The sequence below is a fragment of the Moschus berezovskii genome, chromosome 21 (assembly GCF_049115385.1).
Source record: "Moschus berezovskii isolate FMDL1 chromosome 21, NW_MosBer_1.0, whole genome shotgun sequence".
In the NCBI taxonomy this organism is placed as follows: domain Eukaryota; kingdom Metazoa; phylum Chordata; class Mammalia; order Artiodactyla; family Moschidae; genus Moschus; species Moschus berezovskii.
This window is the reverse complement of record NC_142480.1, coordinates 39,478,479-39,503,600: the sequence shown is the minus strand read 5'-3', so window position 1 is coordinate 39,503,600 and position 25,122 is coordinate 39,478,479. Positions and strand designations below refer to the sequence as shown.

Genomic DNA, 25,122 nt, shown 5'->3' with positions numbered 1-25,122 from the left:
GTTGGACATGACTGAGCAACTTTACTTTCACTTCCCAGATCCTTCTCCTGAGAGGCAGTTTTCCCAGTCTGGTCCAAACACGACTCGCTGGTGGAATCTCTGGATACTACAGAGCACAGAGACAGGACAAAGGGCATTTTCCAGAGGAGAGTGACCTGCTTGCTGGAGGAACTCTGGAACATGTATGAAGAATAGTGGCTGGCAGTTCTGGACTCAGGGAACAGGTCCTGGCTTCGGGGGAGGTAGCTTTCTCTCTCTCTGCTGTCCTTCCAGCTGCTCCAGAGTCAGGAAGCACCTTGATATGGGAGTTAGACTAGGAAACCTCTGAGGTCTTGTCAATCCCCAGAGCCCGAGCTTCCAAGTATTTGTCACTTTTCTGCCTCAAAGTCTTGGCTGGCCCTGATCTTTCCTCAGGACCCCATCTCAGGCTGCTGACCTTTCCGATCTCTTCAAAGTGAAAGTGAAAGTGTTAGTTGCTCAGTCCTGTCCGACTCTTTGAGAACCCATGAACCATCTGAGCTACCAGGGAAGCCCTCTATCTCTTCAAGGACGATTCATATGCCATCTCCACAGTGGAATCTTCCCTAATCAACACCTGCTCTCACCCTGCACCGCACCCCCTCCCCAAACTTTTAGAGCACCTGGCTTAGTCTCTCCTGTGTTTCTCCCTCACTAGACTTCAAGGGCAAGGCTGGGGCTGATTCATTCCCTTGTCTTCACAGTGCACCTGAAGGGAACTCCACTTCGGAAGGATTTGTTGAGTTGAATGACCCTCCTTCCCAGGGGAAGTTTAACCGTGAGGAGAACTGCCTTGGTAATTAGGAAGCATCCTAGTACAATGCCAGCATCATCACTTACTAGCTATACCTCAGTTTTCCTACAGGACTGTTGTGAGGATTAAATAGACCTTGGAGAAAATAATTTCACATTTTGTTTTTTAATCAATGAGAAGCAAGTCTTTTCAGTCTATATTCCAGAAACGAAGACATAACAGACTGTCTCTGAGCTTGAGGAGGCTCTTCAGTGGTACACAGCAGGGGAGAAAACAATAAAGTTCCTGGAAAAGGTGGGAACCAAGTTCTACGGGCTCTAGGTATGGAGAAGGAACACAAAGGTGAGTCTGAGGGGCTTCCCAAAGGAATCAACATCCGAACTGAGTCTTGACGAGTGGCTAGAATTTCAACAGGTGGAAATGGCACAAAAGGACATTCAAGCAGAGGGAACGGCATGAGCATAAGGCGGGTAAAATATGGGAAGCATTTGTGGGCTGGCCAGGAGCCCTACTTGGCGGGCACTCCAGGACTCTGGGGCTGGAAGGAGTGACAGGAAATACAGCTGGATAAAAGACAGTGGTGAGAGATGAATGGGAGAGCCAAGAGGTGTTAGGGCTGGGATGGGCTGTGGCCAGAGCTGTGAGAGAAGGGGAGGACTGTGTGGAGAAAAGACTGGAAGGGGCAGGTTGTTGGGGGAGGAGTCTGCTGCCATTGTCTGGACATGAGATGGTTAGTCCTGAAAGAGGGCAGCAATGGCAGTGGGGATGGAGTGGAGGGGCACTTCGGAGACCACCTTAGGGTGGAACTGCCAGGGCCTGATGAGAGCAAAGGCCAAGAAGAGAGTGATGAGGCCCCTGTATCCTGATGAAGCCACAGACTTAGCTGTACTTTATCACCTCATCAAAGCCACTGGCATCACTTTTGCACTTAAGTCACCACTTTTCTAGGTAGATGGGTAGCTCTTCTCTGGAAAGAACCTTTTTCAGGGTGGGGTGTTGGGAGACTTGGTCTAAATCACTCTGACACCCAACTATGGGACCCGTGATCAGCAGAGCTTCAGGGCTCTGGTTGCTGAGAAGATGAGGAGGGAGGGGAAAATGGCGTTATTTCCTCTGCCCTCTTTCTTAAGGTTTGAATCTCTTTGCTCCTTGCGCCTTCCCTTCCTGATACTTATCACAGTTTTCATTTACATATTTCTGTCATACTTGATTGGTGCCTGTCTATTCTACTGGACAGTAAAACCAGCACTGAAAACAGTGCCAGGTAACTAGGCGGCACTCAGAAATACGTTTAGAGCTTTTAAGACAGAAAGTAGATCGGTAGTTGCTGGGACCTGGGATGGGAGCTGGGCTGACAGCTAAGAGGCACAAGGAGCATTTTCACAGGTTGGAAAACTGGATTGTGGTGATGGTCGTGCAAGTGCTTACATTTCTTGAAAATTACCGCGAAATTACAGCGAGTGAATTTTACTGTATATGTTATACGTATACGTTATTCCTCAATAAAGCTGTCAAAATAATAAAACATCTGTGAAACGAGTAAATGATCTATCTTCCTCCCTGAGGTTGTAAACTCCGTAAGAGAAGCTATATCCTCCAAATCCATAAGAGTGACTGGCATCCAGCATACGCGGAACAAACAGCCCACCTAAACACTGAAATCTATGAATGAAGCGAGAGAGGAAGGACTCTTCCCGGAGGTCCCCGCCAGCAGCTTCCGGGTCGCTGCTCTGCCCGCCGCCGCGAGACGAGCCCGGCGATTGGCCAGCGGAGCCGGGCGTCCGCGGCCCGGACCAGGAGGGTGCTCGGAAAATCCCCTACGCGAACCCGCGGGGCGGGGCTTCCAGGGGGCGGGGCCAAGAGGGGGCGGGCCCCGGACGCTGGCTGCACGGTTGCGCACTGCTGCCGCCGCTGTCGCCGGGGTGAGAGGAGTGGACGCGATGGCAGGGCCCGCGTGGATCTCCAAGGTGAGCGCCGGCAGGACCGCATGTGGCTGGCGGGCGTGCTGGGTGCTGGGCGGGGGCTGGCGCGCGGGCCCCGACGGGGAGGCGGCGGCGCGCGACTGGCTGGGAACAGTCAGGGAGCCGGTCCTGGCAGCCCGTGCGCCTGGCTCGGTGGCCCGCAGGCGGCGTGTCGGCAGCCCCGCTCCCGGAAGGTCGCGCCTGGGGCGGGGACAGCATCAAGGTCAAGGCGGGGAGCACCGGTCCTGTTCCCGATGAGACCCCAGTGCCATCGCCGGCATCTGTCCCGGCCGGAGCCCAGGCCTCGCGCGGAGCCCGGGAAGGTCACCGGAGCCGCCGGCCGGGCTCCGCCATCCCGGCTATTTCCGAAGCTGCGGCCCTGCAGCCTGCTGATCGCGCAGAGTCCGCCTCAGCACGAGCCGGGCATTTCCCCTGTCTCTACTCCGGCCCCGGCCGGGTAACCTCCCTAGCCACCGGCACGTGCGTTGGGCTTGAGAGGTTTTCTCAGGTGAGGGAATCCCAGGGTCATTTTCCTGCCAGATTTTTTTCTCCCTTGGAGCGCTTCCCAGTCTGCTGTTGCAGCTATTTCCCCTTCAAAGGACACGTTGCACCTTGGAACCCGAGCACCGGGAGACTGGGAGAGGGAGACCGGCAACGCCTTTCCTTTACCTTGCGTTGGTGAGAGTCCTGTGATCTCACCTTGACAGCTAGGATGCCTGCCAGAGCTGGAAAGGGTTACAGACCCTGCAGTTCCTTGGTTCCTCAGTGGAACTAACTGTGCCTGAAAACGTAATTGCTCAAGGTCACACAGGAAATCCCTGTCAAAACTGGAAGAGGAACTCAGGTGTCTCAGGAGTCCCAGTTCCAAGTCCCATTTTGCCTGCTCTGTCTGTGGTCATGTCAGACAACAAATTATAGGCAGAGGGGAAAATGGACCCTCAGGTCTCCTGTTGCTCTTAGAGAATGATCCCCTAAAAACCTACCATAAGCAGTTTAATTTTTTCTCTAGAAAATTTGATACTGTATTTCTCCCTTGCTTTGAGTTTAAAGTGAGGTTTACATACATTTAATTTAGTGAAAAGTGCTCTACACCGGAATTTAGGAGTCTTAGGTTTAAATCTTGGCAATGCCACTGACTGGCCATGTGACCCAGAGCAAATTACTTAACATTTGTGAGTCTTAATAAACCATCTGTAAAATATCTATACTTGCTTCACAGAGTTGTTGAGGATTGAATAAAATAATGTGAGAGCACCTAATACACACAGAAGCAACACAAAATTCTAAAGCTCTCCTCCCTGTCAACATACTTATCTTACAGCCTTCAAGCAGACAGTTGGGCATCAGTAGCTGCATTTTGCCTAGAAAATCCCATGGATGGAGGAGCCTGGTAGGCTGCAGTCCGTGGGGTCGCTAAGGGTCAGACACGACTGAGCGACTTCACTTTCACGCATTGGAGAAGGAAATGGCAAGCCACTCCAGTCCTCTTGCCTGGAAAATCCCATGGATGGAGGAGCCTGGTAGGCTGCAGTCCGTGGGGTCGCTAAGGGTCAGACACGACTGAGCGACTTCACTTTCACTTTTCACTTTCACGCATTGGAGAAGGAAATGGCAACCCACTCCAGTGTTCTTGCCTGGAGAATCCCAGGGATGGGGGAGCCTGGAGGGCTTCCATCTATGGGGTCACACGGAGTCGGACACTACTGAAGTGACTTAGCAGCAGCTGCATTTTATTTAGTAACTGGGTTCTGCTTTGTTACCCTCTTCAGACCTGGACTTGTGTGTAATGGTAACTTATTTCACATTCACTCCTGAAGGTAAAGCAACTTCTGTGTCATTGTCTAAATAGAAGTCAATCCTTCAATCACTGAGCTTACACTTAACACCTAATTATCTTTGGTGGATACATTAAGAGTTCAGAATGAGAGACTAAAACAGCTAGTAAAGTGCCAGTAAATTTGTTTTTCCTTTAGTGTGGTCTCTAAGAAAAAAACTATGCAGTAGGTATTCAGAAAATGTTGGGTTGTGGGATCAGACGATGAGGTTCTCTGACTTGGTCTCCCAGTGTGACTTTTGGCAGCCATTTGACCTCTGGCAGTCATTTGACCTCTGGCAGTCATTTGATCTTTGTGGGCCAGTTTCTCTCTTTAGGGACTGGAGTAGGCAGTGCCTTGGAGGCTCCCTTTAGGGACTGGAGTCGGCAGTGCCTCGGAGGTTGGTGTCCCAGGATGCTGAACTGGATGTGAGTTTCAGTCAAAATAAGTCCCCTATTAAGAGCTCCATTTGAGGTTCTATTTGAAAAAAAGAGATCTGCAGCTTATATATATATGTATACAGATATAAGCTTATATATATATATTTTTTTTTTTTCTAAAGAAGCTTTATATAGAGAAAATTAAAGGGTTTCTAAAGACCTTTCTGGCTCTAAAATACTATAATCATAATGAGGCAGTTTCCCATCAGCAGGCTTTTATTGAGTACCTGTCATACTTTCAAGAGTGTATTTACATGTTTTTAAGTTGGAGGATGAAGGTAAAAAAGGAAATGAGGTGCTGTGGGTGAAGTCACAGGTTCAGTCCATTTTCTATGAGCCTGGCCTTGGTCTCCTTACCTTTAAAGGGATACTAATACATCTCCCCAGGTTTTATAAAAGATAAAATTATGTAATATATGTATATTATACATATAACTATATATGTATAATATACAGGTACAATATAAAGTAGAGGATAGTCTGTGCTTTAAAAAATCTTGTTTTACTTGAAGTTCTGGGTGATTTAGATGCAGTACTGCCTTACTTTAAGGTCACAAAGGAGAGATGACAAATATGGAAAAGGCTGGTTGTTAAGAGAAAATTATTGCAAGTATTGAAGCTGTTTGCTGGAGGGGGTGGGAACTCATCAGATAGAGCGATATGCTCATACTGGCCTCAGTGTTTCCATAAGTATTCTGAGCACCTACTTTCTAGGCACTTTCTAGCACTTTCTAGGCACTGGAGATAGAAAAGCAGTGAGCCAAACATGGAAATCTCTGCCTTGTGGATTTACATTTTAAATCAGTTCAGTTGGGTCTTTTGCTACAAAGACATGGGCCTGTTTTGAGTGAATGTTTTTTGTTTCTTTTTGAAGGGTGGGGAGAAGGACCCGCGCAAATTTTATACCATTACCTTTAAAGTGGTCTCCCTCCCTTCCTGTAGTCCATTTGCTGGTGGATGAAGCACGCTCTAGGATTGAGTTTTTGGCCAGTCGTTTTGGCATAGCGTATTCTTTTGGGTCATGCCTATCTTTTATTTTATTTTCAGTCCAGAGAGATAACTAGTTGCTGGGTTAGAGGATACAACCTGTTCTCAGCTCCTTGGCTGTTGGTGTCTCTTTATTACATGCTGATATTACAGCCAAAGGTTCAGGACTTATAAGAACTGTCCCCCAAAAGGAAGACTAAGGATATAACAAATGTATCTTTGCTCATGAAAAAAAGTTAACCTTTAAAACTTTTAATGAATTTTAGTTTTAATATCTTTGGTCTATGTAGCCAATTGCTTTGATTATATTCTGTGTATTATAATGTAATGTGACTTTGTACCAGTTTTCAAGAACTGAATTATTAAAGTTCAAAATAACCTTTTAGAATTTATATTTCTGGTGTGTCATAGTGTTAAGTGGAAAAAACATGTACCAATGGCAACGTCTTTGGGTGGTGGGGTCGGTAGTGGTTTAGTTGTTTCCGACTTTGGCGACCCCATAGACTGTGGCCATCCAGGCTTCTCTGTCCATGGGATTCTCCAGGCAAGAATACTGGAGTGGGTTGCCATTTTCTTCTCCAAATGGGGTTAGTAGGTCACATTTATGTATTTTTTTATATCTTTCCCCGTCCCAGCAATTAATGATAATGATGGCATTACCTGTATTATTAGAAGTAGATAATTTAGTTAAAATCTTTATTCTGTATGACGCATGTCAAGATGGTATTGAATAAACTTTGTTAGATTTTTATTACAAAATATAATTTCTAATTATTCATGGGAGAAGAATTGGCAGAGTGTGTAAGTGGAGGAGCTCTGGAATAGGAGTTGGGAGACCCAGACTCTGGTCTCTCTGTGGTCTCTCTGTGGCTTTAGACAAACCCCTACTCTTTGGACCCACTGTTTCCACTGTATAATGAGTGAGTTGGGCTCTGGGATTGATAAGGACCCTGCTGACTCTTAAAATTAGTGATAGTTTTCCTAGGGTGTGTGTGGCCCCCAAATTGATCCAGTGGTCAAGAATGTGGACATAAAACTGTCCAGATCATCTGAGGAAAATTCAATGTCTGAGTTAAAAAAAGAGTTTCATTCTGTTTTCAACATCTTTTGACAACTTATACTGATAAAATCAACTTTAAAAGTACATATATAGTACTTAAATTCTCAAAGCAAAGGTAAACTGAATATTTTGGTTTTCAAATCCAAGAGATGCTACCTTGACCTAATACATGAGAAAAATATTCCTCGGAAATTTCTGAATATATCTGTGTGAAGCTGCAGCATTGTCAGCTGTCAGATACGGTGCCATGTCTGTCTCTTAACACTATGTGGTTAATTCTGTGCATGACCTTTTTTTGTTGATATTAAATGTAGGTCTCTCGGCTGCTGGGGGCATTCCACAACCAAAAACAGGTGACCAGAGGTTTTGCTGGTGGTGTGAGTATAATTATGTCTTTTATTTTTTCCCTTTTAGAAGTTTCTCAAGAAAAGTGCTCTAACGCATTTATTATATGGCATTTAATCTCCATTTATTTAAAACTGGGGAAAAGTGGCCATACTTTTCTATTTAAGTTACTCATGAACATGTGTAAATCTTTTAGGTCACTCGTACATTTTAAAAAAGATTGTATTATAGCTGGCTATATAAGCCTGTCACATTAATATCTTGAAGGAGGCTTGTTTAAAAATAGAAATTACCCTTGAGCCTGTTACTTTATTTCACAATCTCATTTGGATAAGACAGTTTTTTTTCTAAACTAGTACAAGTTGAGAGAAAATTGTTGAGAAGCTTCAAAACTTGCTTCGCATTTTTATTTTGTAAGCTTCCCTGAAAACAGTAGATTGAACATCAATTTAAGAATGCCTCAAATATCTATAAGCCCTATAGGCTTATATGTATTGATACTTTCCTTACGTAGTCTTCATAGACTCTTCTGTTAATGAAACATCATCATCTGTTTCTCATTAAATCTGCTGCTTTTAGAATTCCCCGCATTAGAGTTCTGTGCTTTAAAAACTGATACCACACTTTTAGAGCATTCTAAGACTGTGGGTCAGTGACTTCCTTTATGTTTTTATTTTACCTCCTTTTTACAGAATCTGATTTGGATTCATAATTCCTATACTCCCATATAACCTCTTACCTCATGAGGTATTTATAAGAGCATAGTACTTTTTTTTTTTTTCATTTACTTTCTGAACTCTGGAAGTAAAGTAGATTTTTCTGGTGGCCTGATGACATTTTGTATTACATATTGGGAGAACAGGAAGAAGAAGCCAAAGGGGTTCTTTTGGCTCTGCTTTTGCTACAAAAGATGCAGAAAGAGTCTTGTTAGCATTTCAAATACATTCTGAAAGCTGATGAGATGATCATTGCTCTCTGCTATTACTTAATTTTCGGGTTTTCCATTAAAATATATATTATCCTGGTGGGAAAGTGGTTATATTTGAGAGAAATAAGGAGAGAAACTAATTTTTAAAAAAGAGTCCTTCCATTGTATAGCTAAATTCAGAGTCCACCTGCTTAGGGAACATCATGTGTGCTTGCTGAGTCCGCCTCTTTGTGACCCCATGGACTGTGGCCCACCAGGCTGCTCTGTCCATGGGGTTTTTCCAGGCAAGAATACTGGAGTGGGTTGCCATTTCCTTCTCCAGGGGATAGTCCCAACCCAAGGATCAAACCCCAGTCTCCTGCATTGGCAGGCAGATTCTTTACCACTGAATCACCTGGGAAGCCCCTTAGGCAGCATCAGTGGAAGCTAAAAGACCAGGGAAACGAATCAGTGTTTTGTTTTTTTTAATCAAAGTTTTTATTTTTTTAATTCTTAGAGAAAATTGTTTCCATCCTAGATTATTTTGTCTAGCCTAGCCAAACCAGCACAGGCAACTAGAACTGAGAAAGGCCAGGGACCATTGTCTGGGCCAAACTTCTAGGTAGGGGAAAGTCCACAAATAATGACATATTTAGTTTCTACATGGAAGTCCTCACTTAAATCTTCTCATCATTTCCCTTTACATATTTTTATCCCTTGTGTTTGAAATGCTGACTTTATTCTATTTGAAACCTTTGCACTAAATTATTGATGTTACATTATAGATACACTTTGTCATTCGGCGTGTGATTCAGACATTGCAGGCGTGATCACATACCATATTCTTAATGGTTGCAAATAAACTTCACTGGGCTTATTTGGATTACTGCTGTCATTAGGAGACAGTTTTATAAAGGCACTCAGGAAAACAGACCCTCTCTTGATGTGAAGTCTGATTTTCTGTGTATCAAAATAGACCACAGTGCTACTCTGGAGGTGTCTGAGAGTGTTTTTTAAGACTGAATGGGTTACATGAGAAATGGGAATTTCTAGGCTCCTGTTGGAGAGGAATATGCCTGCCTTCACAGGAAACCCTCTAAATTTTAGTGAGAGAACACTAAATGTTTTGCTGTCCTTGGTTTTACAGGTTTGACCTTGGTTTTACAGATTTGACCTTGGTTTTACAGGCTTGAACTAAGTGGTCTCTTCGTAGTTTGTCTGAAAGGAAATTTCAGTTGGGAAGTTTACTTGGTAGTTTATTTTTGTTTTCTCTGGAGAGCATTGCTTAAGTTCTTTTTGAAACCTCTGGACTCAGCTAGGAAGTTGAGTTGAGGCATCTCTTGATTCTTGCCTCCACTTTGATGAGCCGATGGGAGGTAGGTCTGTTTTCTTAAAGGCATTTCTTATGAGTTAAGAACCCCTAAACTGGACTTCTTTTTGAACGATCTTCTTTCTTAAACCTTCAAAAATCAGTTCTGACTGTCTTCTCTGATGATTTCTTATATTCAGGTTAAGACAGTAACTTTAATTCCAGGAGATGGAATTGGCCCAGAAATTTCTGCTGCAGTTATGAAGATTTTTGATGCTGCCAAAGTAAGTGGGCTTACATACTTTTGACAATAATTTGTACAAAGTTTTCTTAGCCATTTGGAGTCTGTGAACTCTTAGGATGAATTGTTCACATTTGTATGAAGTTGGTGAGGTCTCTCATTAAAACTTCATAGATTCTGACTTGAAGACTGTTGTTGCTGCCATCATTGTGAATGGTTTTAAGCTACTGCATTGGCATCAGTTATGTATAAAGGAATCCAAGTAGTACTGTAATTTTTATGGATTTTTGAACTCTGCCTTGGTTTAAGGTCTTGTCCTGCCAAGTCACCTGTCTCCCTCATTCTACCTTCTTCTACCTTCCTTCCACAAAAAAAGAAAACAGAATAGATATTTCAAAAAACTATTGATATATAGGAGATTTTGAAAGATTTTTTTTTTCTGGTGTGGTAATACCAAATATGAGGTAATATTTTCAAATAGTCTGTCCTTCAATGCAGGTAGATATTTAAAAATGGGAATTTAGGAAAGTTTGATTTTGTTTGACCTGATGCTTTATTATTGCTATTTATAGCTACTAGGTGAAATAATGTATAAAATTAAATAAGTGGTTAATTTTGATACCAACAGATAAAAGTCAAGGAATTGGATTTATTTATGCTAAAGATACATTGTTTTTCTATATGCATTTCTAATTAAAACTCCTACAGAGGAAATGATGCTTATGCAAAAGTGTTCCCTGAGGGAGCTGAACTATGCTCATTCTCAGCTGTGAGCTCCTTGTGAGCCAGACCAAGTCTTGCTCTGGTTCCTATTCCTAGTGCATTCCCCGCTGGCTCTCAGATGTGTGTACAAAATGAAAAGTGTGGTTGAAAAGAAAGGATAGCACTGGTTTATACCTTAAAACTCTTGCCTTCATAGGTTATATAATATGTCTTTTTTTTTCCTTAACAGCTTTATTGAGATTTAATTCATATTTCAGTTCATCATGTAAAGTATGCAATTCATTTCATTCATGGAGTTGTGTAATTATTACCACAATCTAATGTTAGGACATTTTCATCACTCAAAAAGAAACCCCATACTCATCAGCAGTCATTCCCCATGACTCTTATCTCTCCCACCCTACCCACTCCCATCACCAGCCCTAGGCAACCACTAATCTACTTTCTCTCTCTGTAGATTTGCCTATTCTAGACGCTTTATATAAAGAGTGTTAAAATTACATGATTTTTATGATTGGCTCTTTGCACTTAGCATAATGTTTTCAAAGTTCATCCATGTATCAGTACTGTGATACTTCTATGAATCCTATTTCTCTGCTCCTTATGCTATTCTAATTATAGCCACGCTAAGAGTCATTGTGAAAAAAAGAAGTGGGCAGGTGGCAGCTAGGAGTGATGACTGGACAAGGGTAATATGGAGAATCCCTCTGGGCATGCTGGAGAATGACATCTCTTCTTGCATGCCAGGAACTTCCTGGACCTTTACTGTATGTGTTTTCACCAGTTGCATCCAAAGTTGAAGAAGCTTGTTTATAGCTGCAGTGTGACTGTGAGTCACATATAGTTCTTTCCAGTTCACTGTGCTCTGTGGTATGGCATCTAGGCACCTATTCAGTGGGAGGAGCGAAACGTCACCGCCATTCAAGGTCCGGGAGGAAAGTGGATGATCCCTCCAGAAGCCAAAGAGTCCATGGATAAGAACAAGATGGGCTTGAAAGGTAGTGCTGATGTGATATGATCGTTATTACTGATTTCTGTGACAGGTGTTATATATTTCTTTACCTGGATTTATCTTTTGCATGATTTTTACATTTTTATTAATTTTAGCTTATGCATGCTCCAGGTCATGATTCAAAATACTGGCATGTGACAGATTGGAATTAAGCATTAGGGAGGTGGTGTTACAGATTAGCTAATGTCTGGGAGCTGATACAGTGCTTGGCCCTCAGTCAGTCAGTGTTCAATGCAGTTGATATTGCAGAAAGCTTCACTGAGGAAATTTCTTCGATATCTGAATCTGAAGCAGAGGGTCAAGTTAGAGGCAGAACACATTTTTACAGGGTGTGTAGGTGATACTGGTGTGTAGGATGCGCTCAGTGCTGCCTGAGAGTGACCAGCTATGGGTGGGCTCATTTATGATGAAGAGGGCATCAGACTTAGAAACAGAGCCCCTGTCTGTCCTTTCAAATGATGCTGGTAAAAGTGTCCCTCGTTTCCTGAAGCACGCGTGTTAGATGTGTCACAGTTACTTCATATCCAAAGAAAGGATCCTAAATATAGCTCTGATGGGATAGTGGAAAAAAATGAAAATTAGAATTTCAAATACAGTTGTCCCTCCATATCCATGCATTGTGCATTCGTGGATTCAACCAACCATGTAATGAAAATATTAAGAATTCCAGAAAGTTCCAAAAAGCAAAACTTGAATATTTCCACTGGCAACTATTAACATAGTTGTTTACATTCTGTTAGGTATTTTAAGTAGTCCTGAGATGATTTAAAGGAGGATGTGTGTAGGTTATACGCAAATACTGTATCATTTTATAAGGGACTTGAGCATCCATGGATTTTGGTATCTGCTAGGTCCCTTCCCCTACTCGATGCTGAGGGACAAATGTCAAATTATGAGCTTGTGTTTATAAAGAAAAAGAAAAGACCAGAATGTATTTTGTTGTCATCTGCATATTCTTCTTTATTGTAGGCCCTTTAAAAACACCAATAGCTGCTGGTCACCCATCTATGAATTTATTGCTGCGTAAAACGTTTGACCTTTATGCAAATGTCCGACCATGTGTCTCAATCGAAGGCTATAAAACCCCTTACCATGATGTAAATATTGTCACCATTCGAGAGAACACGGAAGGAGAATACAGTGGAATCGAGCATGTGGTATGTTCATTTGGATACTTTTTCATTTTTAGTTAGGTTGCTTTCTGTGTACTTGGGACTGTTGTTCAAATTCCCAGGTGAAAATATTTCCCAAAGACAGTTCCCTTTCACTCAGTGAGGAGTTGTGGATATTTGTCTTGTTGTCTTAAACGGATGCCTGGGGGAGGGAGCGTGGTGCTTCAGGGCACAGGCTTGGGAACTTGTCCTCTGAAGTTTGAATCCTCAGCTTCATGGGTGACCATCTCTGTACCTCGGTTTTCCTCATCTGTGCAGTGGAGCTTATATGTGGCTCACTGGGCTGGGGTGGACATGACTAACCCTGCCGACATGCCATATGCATGATGCTCACCTTGGCAGCTGGCGGCTGGTGCCGTGCAGGCCTGGCACAGATGGTGTTGTCTGCACACACCGGCAGTCTAGAGCCACACCCTTTCAACAAGACAGGACTTCCTCTCTTTCAGATCGTGGATGGAGTTGTGCAGAGTATCAAGCTCATCACTGAGGCAGCGAGCAAGCGCATCGCGGAGTTTGCCTTTGAATATGCACGGAACAACCACCGGAGCAACGTCACGGCCGTGCACAAAGCCAACATCATGTGAGTCCCAATGGGCGGTGCTCCCTCCAGCTGTGTGGGTGCCAAGCAGTGGCAGGGCTTGCTTTTCCTCTCTGCAGCTTGCTCATTGCTTCCTGAGAGCTCTGGAAGATGGCCTTGCAGCCAGTCAGAGGGGCGGGCATTGCTCGTGTGTCAGAGTCTCCTATTTAATGTGTTTCCTCGGGTGGGTGATGAACAAGTTTGGAAGGAGCAGGAATTCAGGTCCTGGAAGTTTAAGTGGGGGGAAGAGAGGGAAGCCAGAGAGACCAGATCTCCAGATGAGGTGGCCAGTTAGCTAAGTCATGTCTATAAAAGGGCAGTCGTTCCTGTGTTAGGAGGGGAATAGCAGGAATGTTTCTGAAATGGCCACCTGTTCAGGAGCTTAAAATAGTGCTCATAGTGCTAATCTAGCAGTTTGAATTCTCCTCATCCCTACTGCAGTAAAGGCTAACTCGGTGTATTAAGAAGCAAGTTTCCTAACCTAAGAAAAGTGTTGAGCATGTAAAATAGTAAAACTATTTAAATAATTGAGTAAGTTAACCTTTTTAAGGCAATTTTTACATTTCCTTATTAATAGATATTTCTTAATTCTTGCTAGGTAACACTACAAAAATATAGTCTTCTTCATTATGATCAAACTACTTTACATTTTTTACCCTTCTGTGCTTCCAGAAGTATCCCAAAACATTTAAATTTGCATTTTACTGATTGCCCCCCAAAATTTTTTTACTGTAATTGAAATCAGACATCTTGGCTTCTGGAACTTGAATTTCTTGAACTTTACTTCTCTGATTTGATCTTTTTCTCTCTGCAAGTCTTTGCTTTCAACAATTTTTATTTGATTAAATACAGGCGAATGTCAGATGGGCTTTTTCTGCAAAAATGCAGGGAAGTTGCAGAAAACTGTAAAGATATTAAATTTAATGAGATGTACCTTGATACAGTATGTTTGAATGTAAGTATATATTCACACTTACCTGCTATGTTTTGTGGTGTATAGTATGTACATGTGGTGCCATTTTTGATTGCTGAATGCACAAATGCATTTTTTGTAGATGGTCCAGGACCCGTCCCAGTTTGATGTTCTTGTTATGCCAAATTTGTATGGCGACATCCTTAGGTAAGTCTGACTGCACCCTTTTAGCCTACAGTTTATTTATAAATGTTCTAAAATAAATTGTGGCTTAAGAATTTTAATCAAGGGTTATAAAAATAGCATTTGTTAAAAGATATGAGTTGAATTCTAATAGTTCAGGTGGTGATATCAATGGTTACATGTTGGGTAGATTATTCTTTGGTTCATTTGCCAAATTAGCTCTGGACTGTAGTTCCCTGACCATTAGTTCCCTCTTTCCACTTTACAGACATTTTTTTGGTTGGTTGGTTGGTTGGTTGATTTCAGTGTTTTATCATGTATAGCTAGGAAGGTGGGTGTTCATTTTTACAAGGTTTTTTGGGGGATAACTTTTGGCATCATTTCAGACTTACAGAAAAGTTGCAAGAACAGTACAAAGAAATCCTGTGTACTCAGCACCACATTCACCGAATGTTAACATTTTTATCAGACTTACTTTATTATTCCCTCCTTCCTCCTCCTCCTTTCTCTGTCTCTACCCACATACACATGCTGGTGGCCAAACGGTACTTTTGTAAGTCCATCATTCCTTTTACATCTATTAGTTGGCATTCTACTGTAAGGGTAAGCTTTTCTTTCTTTTTTGTTTACTGACTTACCTATGTCAGTTTGGACTCTTGGCTTCTATTTTTTACTCAGGGGTCTGTCCCTCACTATCATCGTTGATATTGGTGCTTAGATTGCGCAGACTTAATCAAAGTCAGTCCCTCAGAGCTGTGTCTGTGCCCTCTTGACACAGCCCCTTTTTGCTCTCTGGCACAGTAAGGTGCTTCAGGCTCCTCCTGTATGTTCCTGACTAGTCCTGAAATCAGCCGTTTCTCCAAGGAGCCCAAGGTTCTCTCAGTGGAGGATGGTGTGTAAAGGTAGAAGCTGACCACTAGGTGAGCTGTTTTGTTTTTCAAAATGTCCTTGGAAATGCTTTTCTGCCCCCAGTGACCTGTGTGCGGGATTGATTGGAGGTCTTGGTGTGACACCAAGCGGCAATATAGGAGCCAATGGAGTTGCGATCTTCGAGTCGGTAAGGACCCTGGCGACACCTGAAGCAGAATTCGAGTCAGAGTGACATGCGAACCCAAGAGGGATTATCTGCATAAATATCTGTTAACTCTTGAGTTTTTCCAGTTGTCAAAAGAAAGTGAAGTTTTGTTTAGCTTTCTGTATAAGCTCAGTTTATTCATTCATTTCCCTCTGGTTTCTTTTGCATCCTTATTATTTATTGTGTTTCCTTCCTCAGTTAAAATATTTAACCAGAAATTCACTGGATAAGATTGTTCGTTCATATTTTTACACTTAAAAAAATTACTTTAGCTCTTCATTTTTCTGAGGCTTTATTTCTAAAATCTGTGTCTGGATAGCTGTTCCGTAGCTATTTTCCATCAGAGAGGAAAGCTGATTAAGAGCCCAGCTTCCCCGGATGAGAGCTGTTTGCTTCTGTCCCCCTTCTGACTGTGTGCCCACCGCCTCCCACCGCCGTAGGTTCACGGGACCGCCCCGGACATCGCGGGCAAGGACATGGCCAACCCCACGGCCCTCCTGCTCAGCGCCGTGATGATGCTGCGCCATATGGGGCTTTTTGACCACGCTGCGAAGATTGAGACAGCCTGTTTTGCTACAATTAAGGATGGAAAGGTATCGGTGATCTTGCCACACTTGTGCTGGGTGAAATTCACTTCCTCCTTGGGTTTTGTATGTGAAGGACAGATGATGGTTCTTCTCAAGAGGGCCAAAGGATTGGACGTCAAGTAGGCATTCCTCATGCAGGCTCCCTGGGGGAACTCAGGGGATGTGCACATGTTGCATCTTCTGAAGGGAGGACCCGGGTGTTTCATCCGGGGAGGCTGAGAAGCACCGAGGCAGGGGCGCCAGTGTGCAGTGGGAAGGACAGTGATGTGGGGGTCCGAGCAGGGCAGACCTGGTTATCCTGTTGCTACCCATGGGATCTTGGCTAAGTCCAGTAATTTTTCTCGGTAGCCTTTTCCTCTTTCCAGCAAACATCTATTACATACATTATAAGGTATGGAGGATATAATAAAATAAGGAATAAGGTAAGGTCTCAGACCTCAAGGAGCTGGAAATCTAGCAGGAGACACAGATGGAGACGTGTCTGTAATACACTGGTGCTCTGTGTTACTTTAAATGCATCTGTAAAAGTAATATAGAAGTTTTATAGATGTATTAATGGCTGATACTTGAATACTTACATGATCTTATACTCTTTATATATATATATAATCTCAGTAAATTTCTACTACTCTGTGGCATAAATACTGTAATTAAGCCCATTTTAGAGATGAGGGCTTCCTAAGTGGCTCTAGTGGTAAAGAACCCACCTACCAATGCAGGAGACGCAGGTTTGATCCCTGGGTTAGGAAAAGCCCCTGGAGGAGGGCATGGCAACCCACTCCAGTATTCTTGCCTGGAGACTCCCATGGACAGAGAAGCCTGGCGGGCTACAGTCTGTGGGGTCCCAGAGAGTCAGACACGACTGAAGTGACTGAGCACATAGATAAGGAAGGTTGTCCAAGGTCTCCCAGCTCCTAACTGGCAGAGTTGGGGTTCACACCTAGTCTGGCTCTTACTCAACAAGCTTTACTGTTTCCATAAGTGGCTGTGGCCTGTGGGAGGGTTGTAATCAATTATTCTGAAAGTGGGAGAATGGAGGAGATCATGGCTTTACAAGGCTGGGCCCAAAAGGCTGATCCTTAGCCTGAGACCTCTTCATTTTAGAAAAGGATAAAGTGCACATAATACAAAATCAAACTTTAATAATTTTTGAGGTGCACAGTCTATTGGGTATTGAATACCCAGTATTTTCACATTGTTGTGTGACCTTCGCCACCATCCATCTCCAGACTTTTTCACTTTCCTGAACTGAAACTGTCCCTTTATGATTTCCCTATTTTCTGCCATTGCCTCAGCCCCTGGCAAGAACCATTCTGCTTTCTGTCTCTCTAAATCTGACTGCTCCAGGTACCTCACGTAAGCTGAATCACACACTTGTACTGTTCTCACTGCCTTACTTCACTTAGCACAACGTTTATCTTCAAGGTTTGCTGCTTATTTTTTAAAAAGATTCTGTACTTTGAAATTTCTGTGGCCAAAATATAAGAAATCCAAGCTTGTTTTTAACAGCCTGATATAGTCATGTTGAAGGGCATGTGATTATATATATTTTTTGTTCTGATGCTGTATTAGAGAAGCTACTCATAGATTAGCTACTCACAGAAGCAGAGAGATGCCTAAATTACACAGTAGGCTCTTTAAATTGCATAGGATGTGATGAGATGAGAGAATTAAATGTATTGAGTTCTGTTTGGGAGTAAAGAGCATAAGCTGGTAGAAAACAGGGGAAATGGGAGGATTTCTCTCCTAAAGAGGGGAGTTGAAGAGTTAATAATTTAAATACTTTCCTAGTATTGGTTTCTCAGCCTCCCAAAATAGGTCAAAATGTGTTTTAAAAAAAAAAAAAAATTAAATTCCCCAGGAGATTTATGCAACCTCTTGTTTAGATTTGCTGTCAATGAAATGTCCATGATCAAATACTTTCCTAGAATCTATTGTACAGATCAAGGGGAAAATTTTGGAAAGCCTCCCTCCTGCCCTTTGGGGTGAGAGCGTCTTGTTTTGTTTTTTAATTTTGGCTGCACTGGGTCTTTGTTGAGGCATGCTAGTGGGTTTCTCTTATTGTGGTGTGTGGGCTTAGTTGCTCTGCAGCTCCTGGGATCTTAGTTTCCTGACCAGAGAGTGAGCCAATGTCCCCTGCACTGGAAGGCAGATTCTTCACCAGTGGACCACCAGGGAAGGCTCAAGAGACTTGTTCTTGTTCTCGCCGTGTTTCTGCGTACACTATCCAGTTAGCTTTTCCAAGTCTGCCTGGGGTAGGTGGATGGTGGTGGAGCCGGTCTCACTTTGAAATGAGGAACTAAATGAGAGTAGCCAGGTAACTCACTCAGCCGGTGTCTCACTGAGGACGTTAGAAAAAACGTTTTTTGCTTCGGTTTAACATGTGGGTACATTTTCTGTCTTTGCTTTTTCCTTTTCTCAGAGCTTAACCAAAGATTTGGGAGGCAATTCAAAATGCTCGGACTTCACAGAAGAAATCTGTCGCCGAGTAAAAGATTTAGATTAAGGCTTCTACAGATCGTATCTGCATCAGTCACTCCTAGTGGACGCCACATCAGCCTGTGTTAGAATACTTCCCATTATGTATGCATTTATGCATTTGTTGCTTGTTTCTTGACAGTACTTTTTTAGACCTGGCCTTTTTCTTAAAATCTGTGCAGAGGATGCAGGTTATGTCCCTAGGCCTGCTTTCAAAGGACTTCTTCCAAGTGCTTGTTTTATTTATTAAACGTCTATCTGGTATACATTTTTTTGTAAACTCTCAAGTGAACTGTTGTCATTTGCTGTTGTTAACCATTTTATGCTTCAGTTAAAATAGTTTTTCTTTCACTGTAAATATCATGATACAGAAATACTAAGAGAAAACATTTAACTTTTTAAAGAAAAACACTGATATTCTTGGTTTACGAAAAATATAATAGAGATAAAGTAGAATGTTGGCATAATAGCATGAGAGGATATTCTTATAAAACTAAATGGGCACAAGAGAAATTTCCTGGGAAAGTTTACATCAAAACAGTGAATACGGTATATTTCTTAGTGAAATGGAAAGTAAAGACTAATTTGTACTTTACATGAATTACTGAGTATGAATAAAGACTTCGGATCGGAGAAATATATAATGAGAGATGTAATTTTTGCTCATAAGATACAGGTAATATATCGGGTACAAAGACACAAGTGGATTGTGTGTTCAGTTATTTTTGTTATCTTGAGCTTTACTGATCTTGGTAAGAGCTTTTAATGAAGTGAAGGGGTGGTCCTTCCTTTTCACTGGACGTATATCAAGCATGGTGCATAACACAGCCCTCGATCCCCTGTCCCTTGGTCCCTTGGGGGACCCTGACTCAGACCTGGGAGCAGTCCCTCTTCTGCAGCCTCTCTGTCGCTGTCCGGGAAAGGACCACACTCCCGCTGATCAGGCTAACAGGCCTCACCATATAAATTTTGACTGCAATTGAGGAATCTGGAGTACTGGCTATTAATTTTACATTTCAGTGGCTTCTCCTTCCCCAAAGCACCAAATCACCGCCCTCTGCCTCAGCACCACCAGGGAAAGAGGAGCTGCAAACTCAGCCTGAATTGATTGACAAAATCGTGCCACCCTGGGGCTTGGCTCAGCTCTTGACCTTCAGGCACCTCCCCATCCTTCCTCCATTCCTCACCTTTAGCATGATTTGTCTTTAATCTTCAGACACTGAGTCACTGTTTTCGTGAACCCTTTGGTCCAACACCAAAGGCCACTCACGTCCTCCTTGGCCCTTGTGTAACATCTCTAACCTGCGGCTTTGCATTGTTAAGGGGTTTTTTTAACCACAACCAATACTCCTGTCTGGGTCCTTTTTTGAAGCTCGTAACCAGACAAATAATCTTACATGTATTTTACTTTGTTTAAACGGCTGCTGCTTCTGTTTTATTGAATTGTGCTAATTATCGGTGACCCTTTGGTTTACACAAATAAAGAATTCCCAAACGAATTGAGCTGTATGCTTTCCTCTAACCATGTAGATGCCTTGCTTCATCTTGGCTCAGCTTGCTACTGAGGATGACTGCTTGAAGTATTCAGAGTGAGCAGAGGGGGCATGGTGGTGACAGACGAGCACCAGTTAACCGCCTTCACGAGAACATTCCCCTTGACCCCCTCCCTCACCTTTGCTTATTCCAGGGCACTAAAGGTCACTCGTATACCTATTGCACACTGTCCTGTGGGCTAAATACCCACCCCTCCGGACTCATCTGTTGCTCAGTTGACAAAATCAGGTGCTTGTTGACAGTTCTGTTCAAAAGTTTAATTTCAAGTTACACATTAAATACAATCAAATAGGCAGCAGCAGTTTTATTAAGCATCAGAGTCAGTGGGAGTGTGCAGTGATGGAATGCCTGGTAATGGGATGATGGGAGCGGCAGCATCCAGTGAGAGTCCACAGTAAGCCAGGCCGTTAGGGGAGTCACAACTGAGGGCTTTCCCGGCCGCACACTTCATCCAAGCCGTCTTCCCTCTCCCCCCTCCCCTCAGCACCCAGTCTGCCTCCAGCTGGCCGGTGAAGTGAGCTAGCAGCCTGTTAAATCTACCTGAAACTAAGGTCCCAAACTGTCAGCTCTTTAGTTCTGGAAGGAGAGCTAATCTCATTGTCACCTGAACAAAAAGCAGTACTTAAAACTGTCCACATGTGAAGCTTCTCGGGATTGTCGGCTATTGTTGGTGTAAGACCTGGCAGATACCAGGACTGTGCCTAACCTGGAGAACCTAAGAGACTTGCCAGAAGTCCATGTGCCCAGACCAAAGAGGACCTGGGGGTCAGGAAGACACTCAGCCTGCCATGCTAAGGAGAAACCGGGGAGGGATGACCCCTGCTTACTTTTTTTGCTCTTGGTAAAAGGAATCGATGACGTCTTTGTACTTCTCCAGGACTGCGAGCCGTTTCAGTTTCATTGTGGGACCTAAGAGAAATTGGAAGAGATGAGTGAGCCCTGGGCTCTGAGAGGTCTGTGAAGGTTATGTGGTAAAGCTCTAGACTCACTAAGTTCCATAACTCTGGAACTAAGCCAGACCAACGAGTAGCCAGCCTCCATAATGGCCCATGGTGATCTCTGCACCTGGCAGTCATACCTCTTGTGTGGCTCCTTTCCACACTGTACCAGGGTTGGTCTAAGTGGCCAGTAGAATACAGAGGAAGTTGGGTAGTTTGCATGACATAACTAATAGGCAGATCATCCCTGCATTTTAGTGATCACTAATACGATGTTGGAGATTATGCTTTGATTGCTTGTGATGGGGGCAGAGGAAAGCCCTGGCCAGGGAGGGCCTCTGCCATGGTCTTTATGAGAGGTCTTCCTCGTATCACTTTTCTTGGCCTTGGTTCTCTCCTCTCGGGCAAGGCTGAAAGGGCTCTGCTTTGGGTAGCTTAAATTCCATTTTGTGCTAACTCACACTTGGTTGTGTAACTGGAGACTTCAAGATCAAAGCCATTTATAGAAACTGCTTAGAAAGGACATCTGTCTGGTTGACCTTATATTCAATTTGTTAGCGCCAGACAGCCAGATAAGCTCAGGGTCTCTGATAGCAGCTCAGCGTTACTGTGGATAGTTGCCTCTGGGTTCAGCCTTGACGGGCTGGAGGGAGTCTCATTGAAAAAGCCATTTCCACCTCGCCCTGTGTCATGAACACCCCAAGATGCTACAGCCAAGAGCGACTTCATCCATCTGGCTGAGGCCACACCAGAGGTCTTTTCTGATTCTGTGGACCATTGGTCCAGAAGGGCTTCATCCCTTTACCTGTTGCATGAGCTGCCTTTACAAAAGATTATGGTGTTCTCACTCCCTGGAGCCAGGTGAAACTCTAGCCCAAACTCTAACAGGGCCTTGGTGTCTGCCTGGTGGTCCCATTGTGCTTTCAGAGGAAAACGATTCCTTAGTCAAAGCAAAGTTGAATGTTGTATGTTCAAATGAATGAATTCCAGCACATGTACATTGAACAGGCTCTACCCAAACACAAGCCCAAGCACTGAGCAGTCAAGGTCCTCCCACAGGAAGGAGGTAGGTGTCACCTGAAGTGCCATCAGGGACCTCCAGTTTCTCAAGGCTGCTTCCTAGTGGGCACCTCCCAGGCTCTGCCATGGGCTCTGCCATGGACTCTGCCCACCTGCACAGCCCCTGCAATTATGTAAAGAAAACACTTACCCAACTCTCCACCTGAAATGGAGAAGTCCCTCTCAAGAATGGCCCACTTCTGGATGTGGTAAGGTCGTGCAGCTGCATTCATGTTGACTCTCTGGATCCCTTCTTCGATGGCCTGATACACGGCCTCATCCTTCTTCCCCACAACCTCAGATACTGTGGTGGCTTTGCTGCCCACCCTCTGGCAGAACTCCACAGCTTGTTCCATCAGATTATCCATGGGCTCAAAGGTGTCAGGGTCCAGAGTGCACTGAAAAGCCACAGACAGATCAGAACTAAGCCTCACTTCACAGGTCACATGCCCAGGCCTTGGAGGTCTCACTGCTGATCGTCATAGATGTGGATCACTGTGACTGTTTCAGAGAGATGGTTCTAGAATGAATAGAACATGCTACTCAGACTGCTTGAGCCCCTTAGGGCAGGTGGAAGGAAGGGAGGACTGAGATTTAGATGACCTCAGCCAATGAGCTCATCTTTTAAAACACAGGCCACAGCTCTGGGCCTATCTACTACCCCAGAATCAGATACTAGACACCAGACTGGGAGGTGTCTACAGCACTTTGTACACTGGAATGTACTAGAAAACACAGGATCACCAAGACAACACATTACTAACTCTAACACAGGGCAGGAGGGATTCCTGTATGCCACAGCTGCCCGTAGTACAGGCAGAACTGACTACTTATTCCAGAATACGGCTGTGACATCCGCACTGTCTTGACCAAATGTTGCTTCTGCCTGGGGCCAGACCCACAGACCACCCACCGGCTGCTCCTTCCCCCAACCCCCAGACACACCTTCAAGGTGAGCAGCATGGACAGGAACTTCCTCTGGTCTCCAATCAACATGGCGTTGCTGATGATTGGCAGCTCCGTCTTCACGGCCTCCTCAATGGGCACAGGGGGCACGTTCTCCCCACCAGCCGTGATGATTAACTCTGAGGAGGCAAGGCCAGGCCCCCAGCATAGACTTTAGTCCAGGGCCTCAGGACAAGTACACCCAGACTCTGCCTGGAGAGCTGACCCTCTGGCCAGAAGGACCCAGGTTCGATCACACACCTGCCTGCATGATTTCCAGAAAGGTATTCACCCACTCACCGAGCTTCAGTTTCCCCTGGGAAATTGAGGTGTGGGGTTCCCACAGAGATGCTGCGGGCATTGGGCAACATAAATAAAACACCTCTTCCTCGGAGGTGTCCCCAACTTTCTTCCCTGGGGGAGCCAAGTTGCTCATGGGAAATTTGAAGTTTCATGCTTTATTTTAAATTTTATGTCCAATTTGTTTTCTACTCTGCATCATATCCATGTTTGCATATAGAAATACAAAATATTATCCCTCACGTCTGAGTAGTTAGGACTCAGTGCTTTCACTGTTGGGGCCCTGGTTCGATCCCTGGTGGGGTAACTAAGATCCTGCAAGTCCAGCTGCATGCCCCACCCTCCCCTCCCCCCCAAAAATTATGTCCTCCAATTTTCTGGAAAGGCTTGCCTTGTTTAGAGAGGGATTTTGAATTCCAGCTTTGTCGTTTATTAGCTGTGTGACCTTGGGCAAATTATTTAACCTCTCTAGTTGTCCTCATTAGTTAGGTTGGAGTAATAACAGTATCTGTCCCACGGGAGACAATAGTAAGTAAAACAATGTCATTCACTCATTGTTTTTCATTGGCCATTCATTCATTCACCTAAAAACCTTTAACTGGCCCTACCTCTCAGCTCTGTGGCAGCCTGGCACCCACCACCTTCCTGGAGCTTGGGATGGAGGGGCCAGGAGGTGTGGTCAGAGGGAGCGGGTTCCTCCAAGCCCTGGATCAACTCCACAGGGAGCCCTGGGGTCCCCAACTTCTCAAGCGTTCATCGTTGGCAAGGCATGTGGCATTAACTAAGAGCTCAGTACTTATAGTGGGTATAAATAGTGGTGGCAGTATAATTGCTCCCACGTTCCATCACAGACTCGAACCCAGCTGGCAACACTTACCTTTGAGACGCCCTGTGATATAGAGGAAGCCATCGGCATCCAGGCGGCCTGTGTCTCCCGTATGCAGCCAGCCCTCAGAGTCGATGGCCTCACACGTCTTGTCCTCCATGTTCAGGTAGCCCATAAAGATGGTGCGGCCCCACAGGCAGATCTCCCCGATGCCCTCTCTGTCCTCATTCACCAGCTTCACCCGGCAGCCTGGCACCACCTTGCCGGAGCTGGGTGTAGAGGGGCCGGGAGGCATGGTCAGAGGGAGCAGTTTCCTCCAAGCCCTGGATCAGCCCCTACAGGGAGCCCTGGGGCCCCCAGTTTCTCAGTGTTCATCGACAGCTAGAATGTCCCCTCCTGGGATTTTTGTATTTTAATAGGGTCCTCACAGCTAAGAGGTAGGGCCAGTTAAAGGTTTTCAGGTGAATGAACGAATGGGCAAAATCTTAATGGGATAACTTCAAGTGCTGTGATGGGCAGGCAGGGAGGGGAGATATTTAAGTACAACAGAAAATCCTTCAACTCACTTCCCAGAGCTGACTGCCTTCCCAGTTCACCAGAGGATTGGCCCAGTCCCCCCCAGCTCCCATCACAGTTGGAGCCTGGGCCATCAACAATGCTGGGACACCCTCTAACACATCCCATGCTACTGGAGGGAGGGAACAAAGGGATGTTTCTCCCTCAGAACCCTGCTCAGGGAGCCCCTGGGCTGCAAGGCTGTTTACATCCACAGACCCGTGTGACACTGTCACAGGGACCACTCCCACAAGACTCAGGCCAGGCAAAGGGACTTGGCCCAAAATAGAGCTCTTGGCACTCAGGGACCCAGGGTCCAGTGGTCTGGGCCCAGGGTCCTAATCAGCAGATAGGCACCGACGGATATCAGCAAAGATGTTCAGGCCAGC

At 44.4% G+C, this 25,122-nt stretch overlaps 2 protein-coding genes across 5 annotated transcripts in view; one reads left to right on the top strand and one right to left on the bottom strand.

Annotated features, from left to right (window-relative positions):
• Positions 1–2,646: 2,646 nt before the first annotated feature.
• IDH3A (isocitrate dehydrogenase (NAD(+)) 3 catalytic subunit alpha) lies at positions 2,647–19,200 on the top strand. The gene is made up of 11 exons (XM_055418020.2): positions 2,647–2,739; positions 7,349–7,411; positions 9,796–9,879; positions 11,443–11,557; positions 12,541–12,728; positions 13,190–13,323; positions 14,173–14,275; positions 14,376–14,440; positions 15,389–15,473; positions 15,932–16,084; positions 18,501–19,200. The coding sequence occupies exons 1-11, from the start codon at positions 2,713–2,715 to the stop codon at positions 18,582–18,584; spliced, it is 1,101 nt and encodes a 366-aa protein (XP_055273995.1). The 5' UTR covers positions 2,647–2,712; the 3' UTR covers positions 18,585–19,200.
• A 1,585-nt stretch (positions 19,201–20,785) lies between these two features.
• The window catches only part of ACSBG1 (acyl-CoA synthetase bubblegum family member 1), a 58,994-nt gene continuing 54,657 nt past the window's right edge, over positions 20,786–25,122 (bottom strand). For all 4 annotated transcript variants that reach the window (XM_055418013.2, XM_055418017.2, XM_055418019.2 and 1 more), the window contains 4 exons: positions 24,230–24,447; positions 23,053–23,192; positions 22,259–22,505; positions 20,786–21,019 (listed from right to left, as the gene is read on the bottom strand). In XM_055418013.2, the coding sequence (XP_055273988.2) occupies positions 20,934–21,019; positions 22,259–22,505; positions 23,053–23,192; positions 24,230–24,447 (691 nt within the window). In that variant the 3' untranslated portion in view covers positions 20,786–20,933. The remainder of the gene's footprint in view (positions 21,020–22,258; positions 22,506–23,052; positions 23,193–24,229; positions 24,448–25,122) is intronic.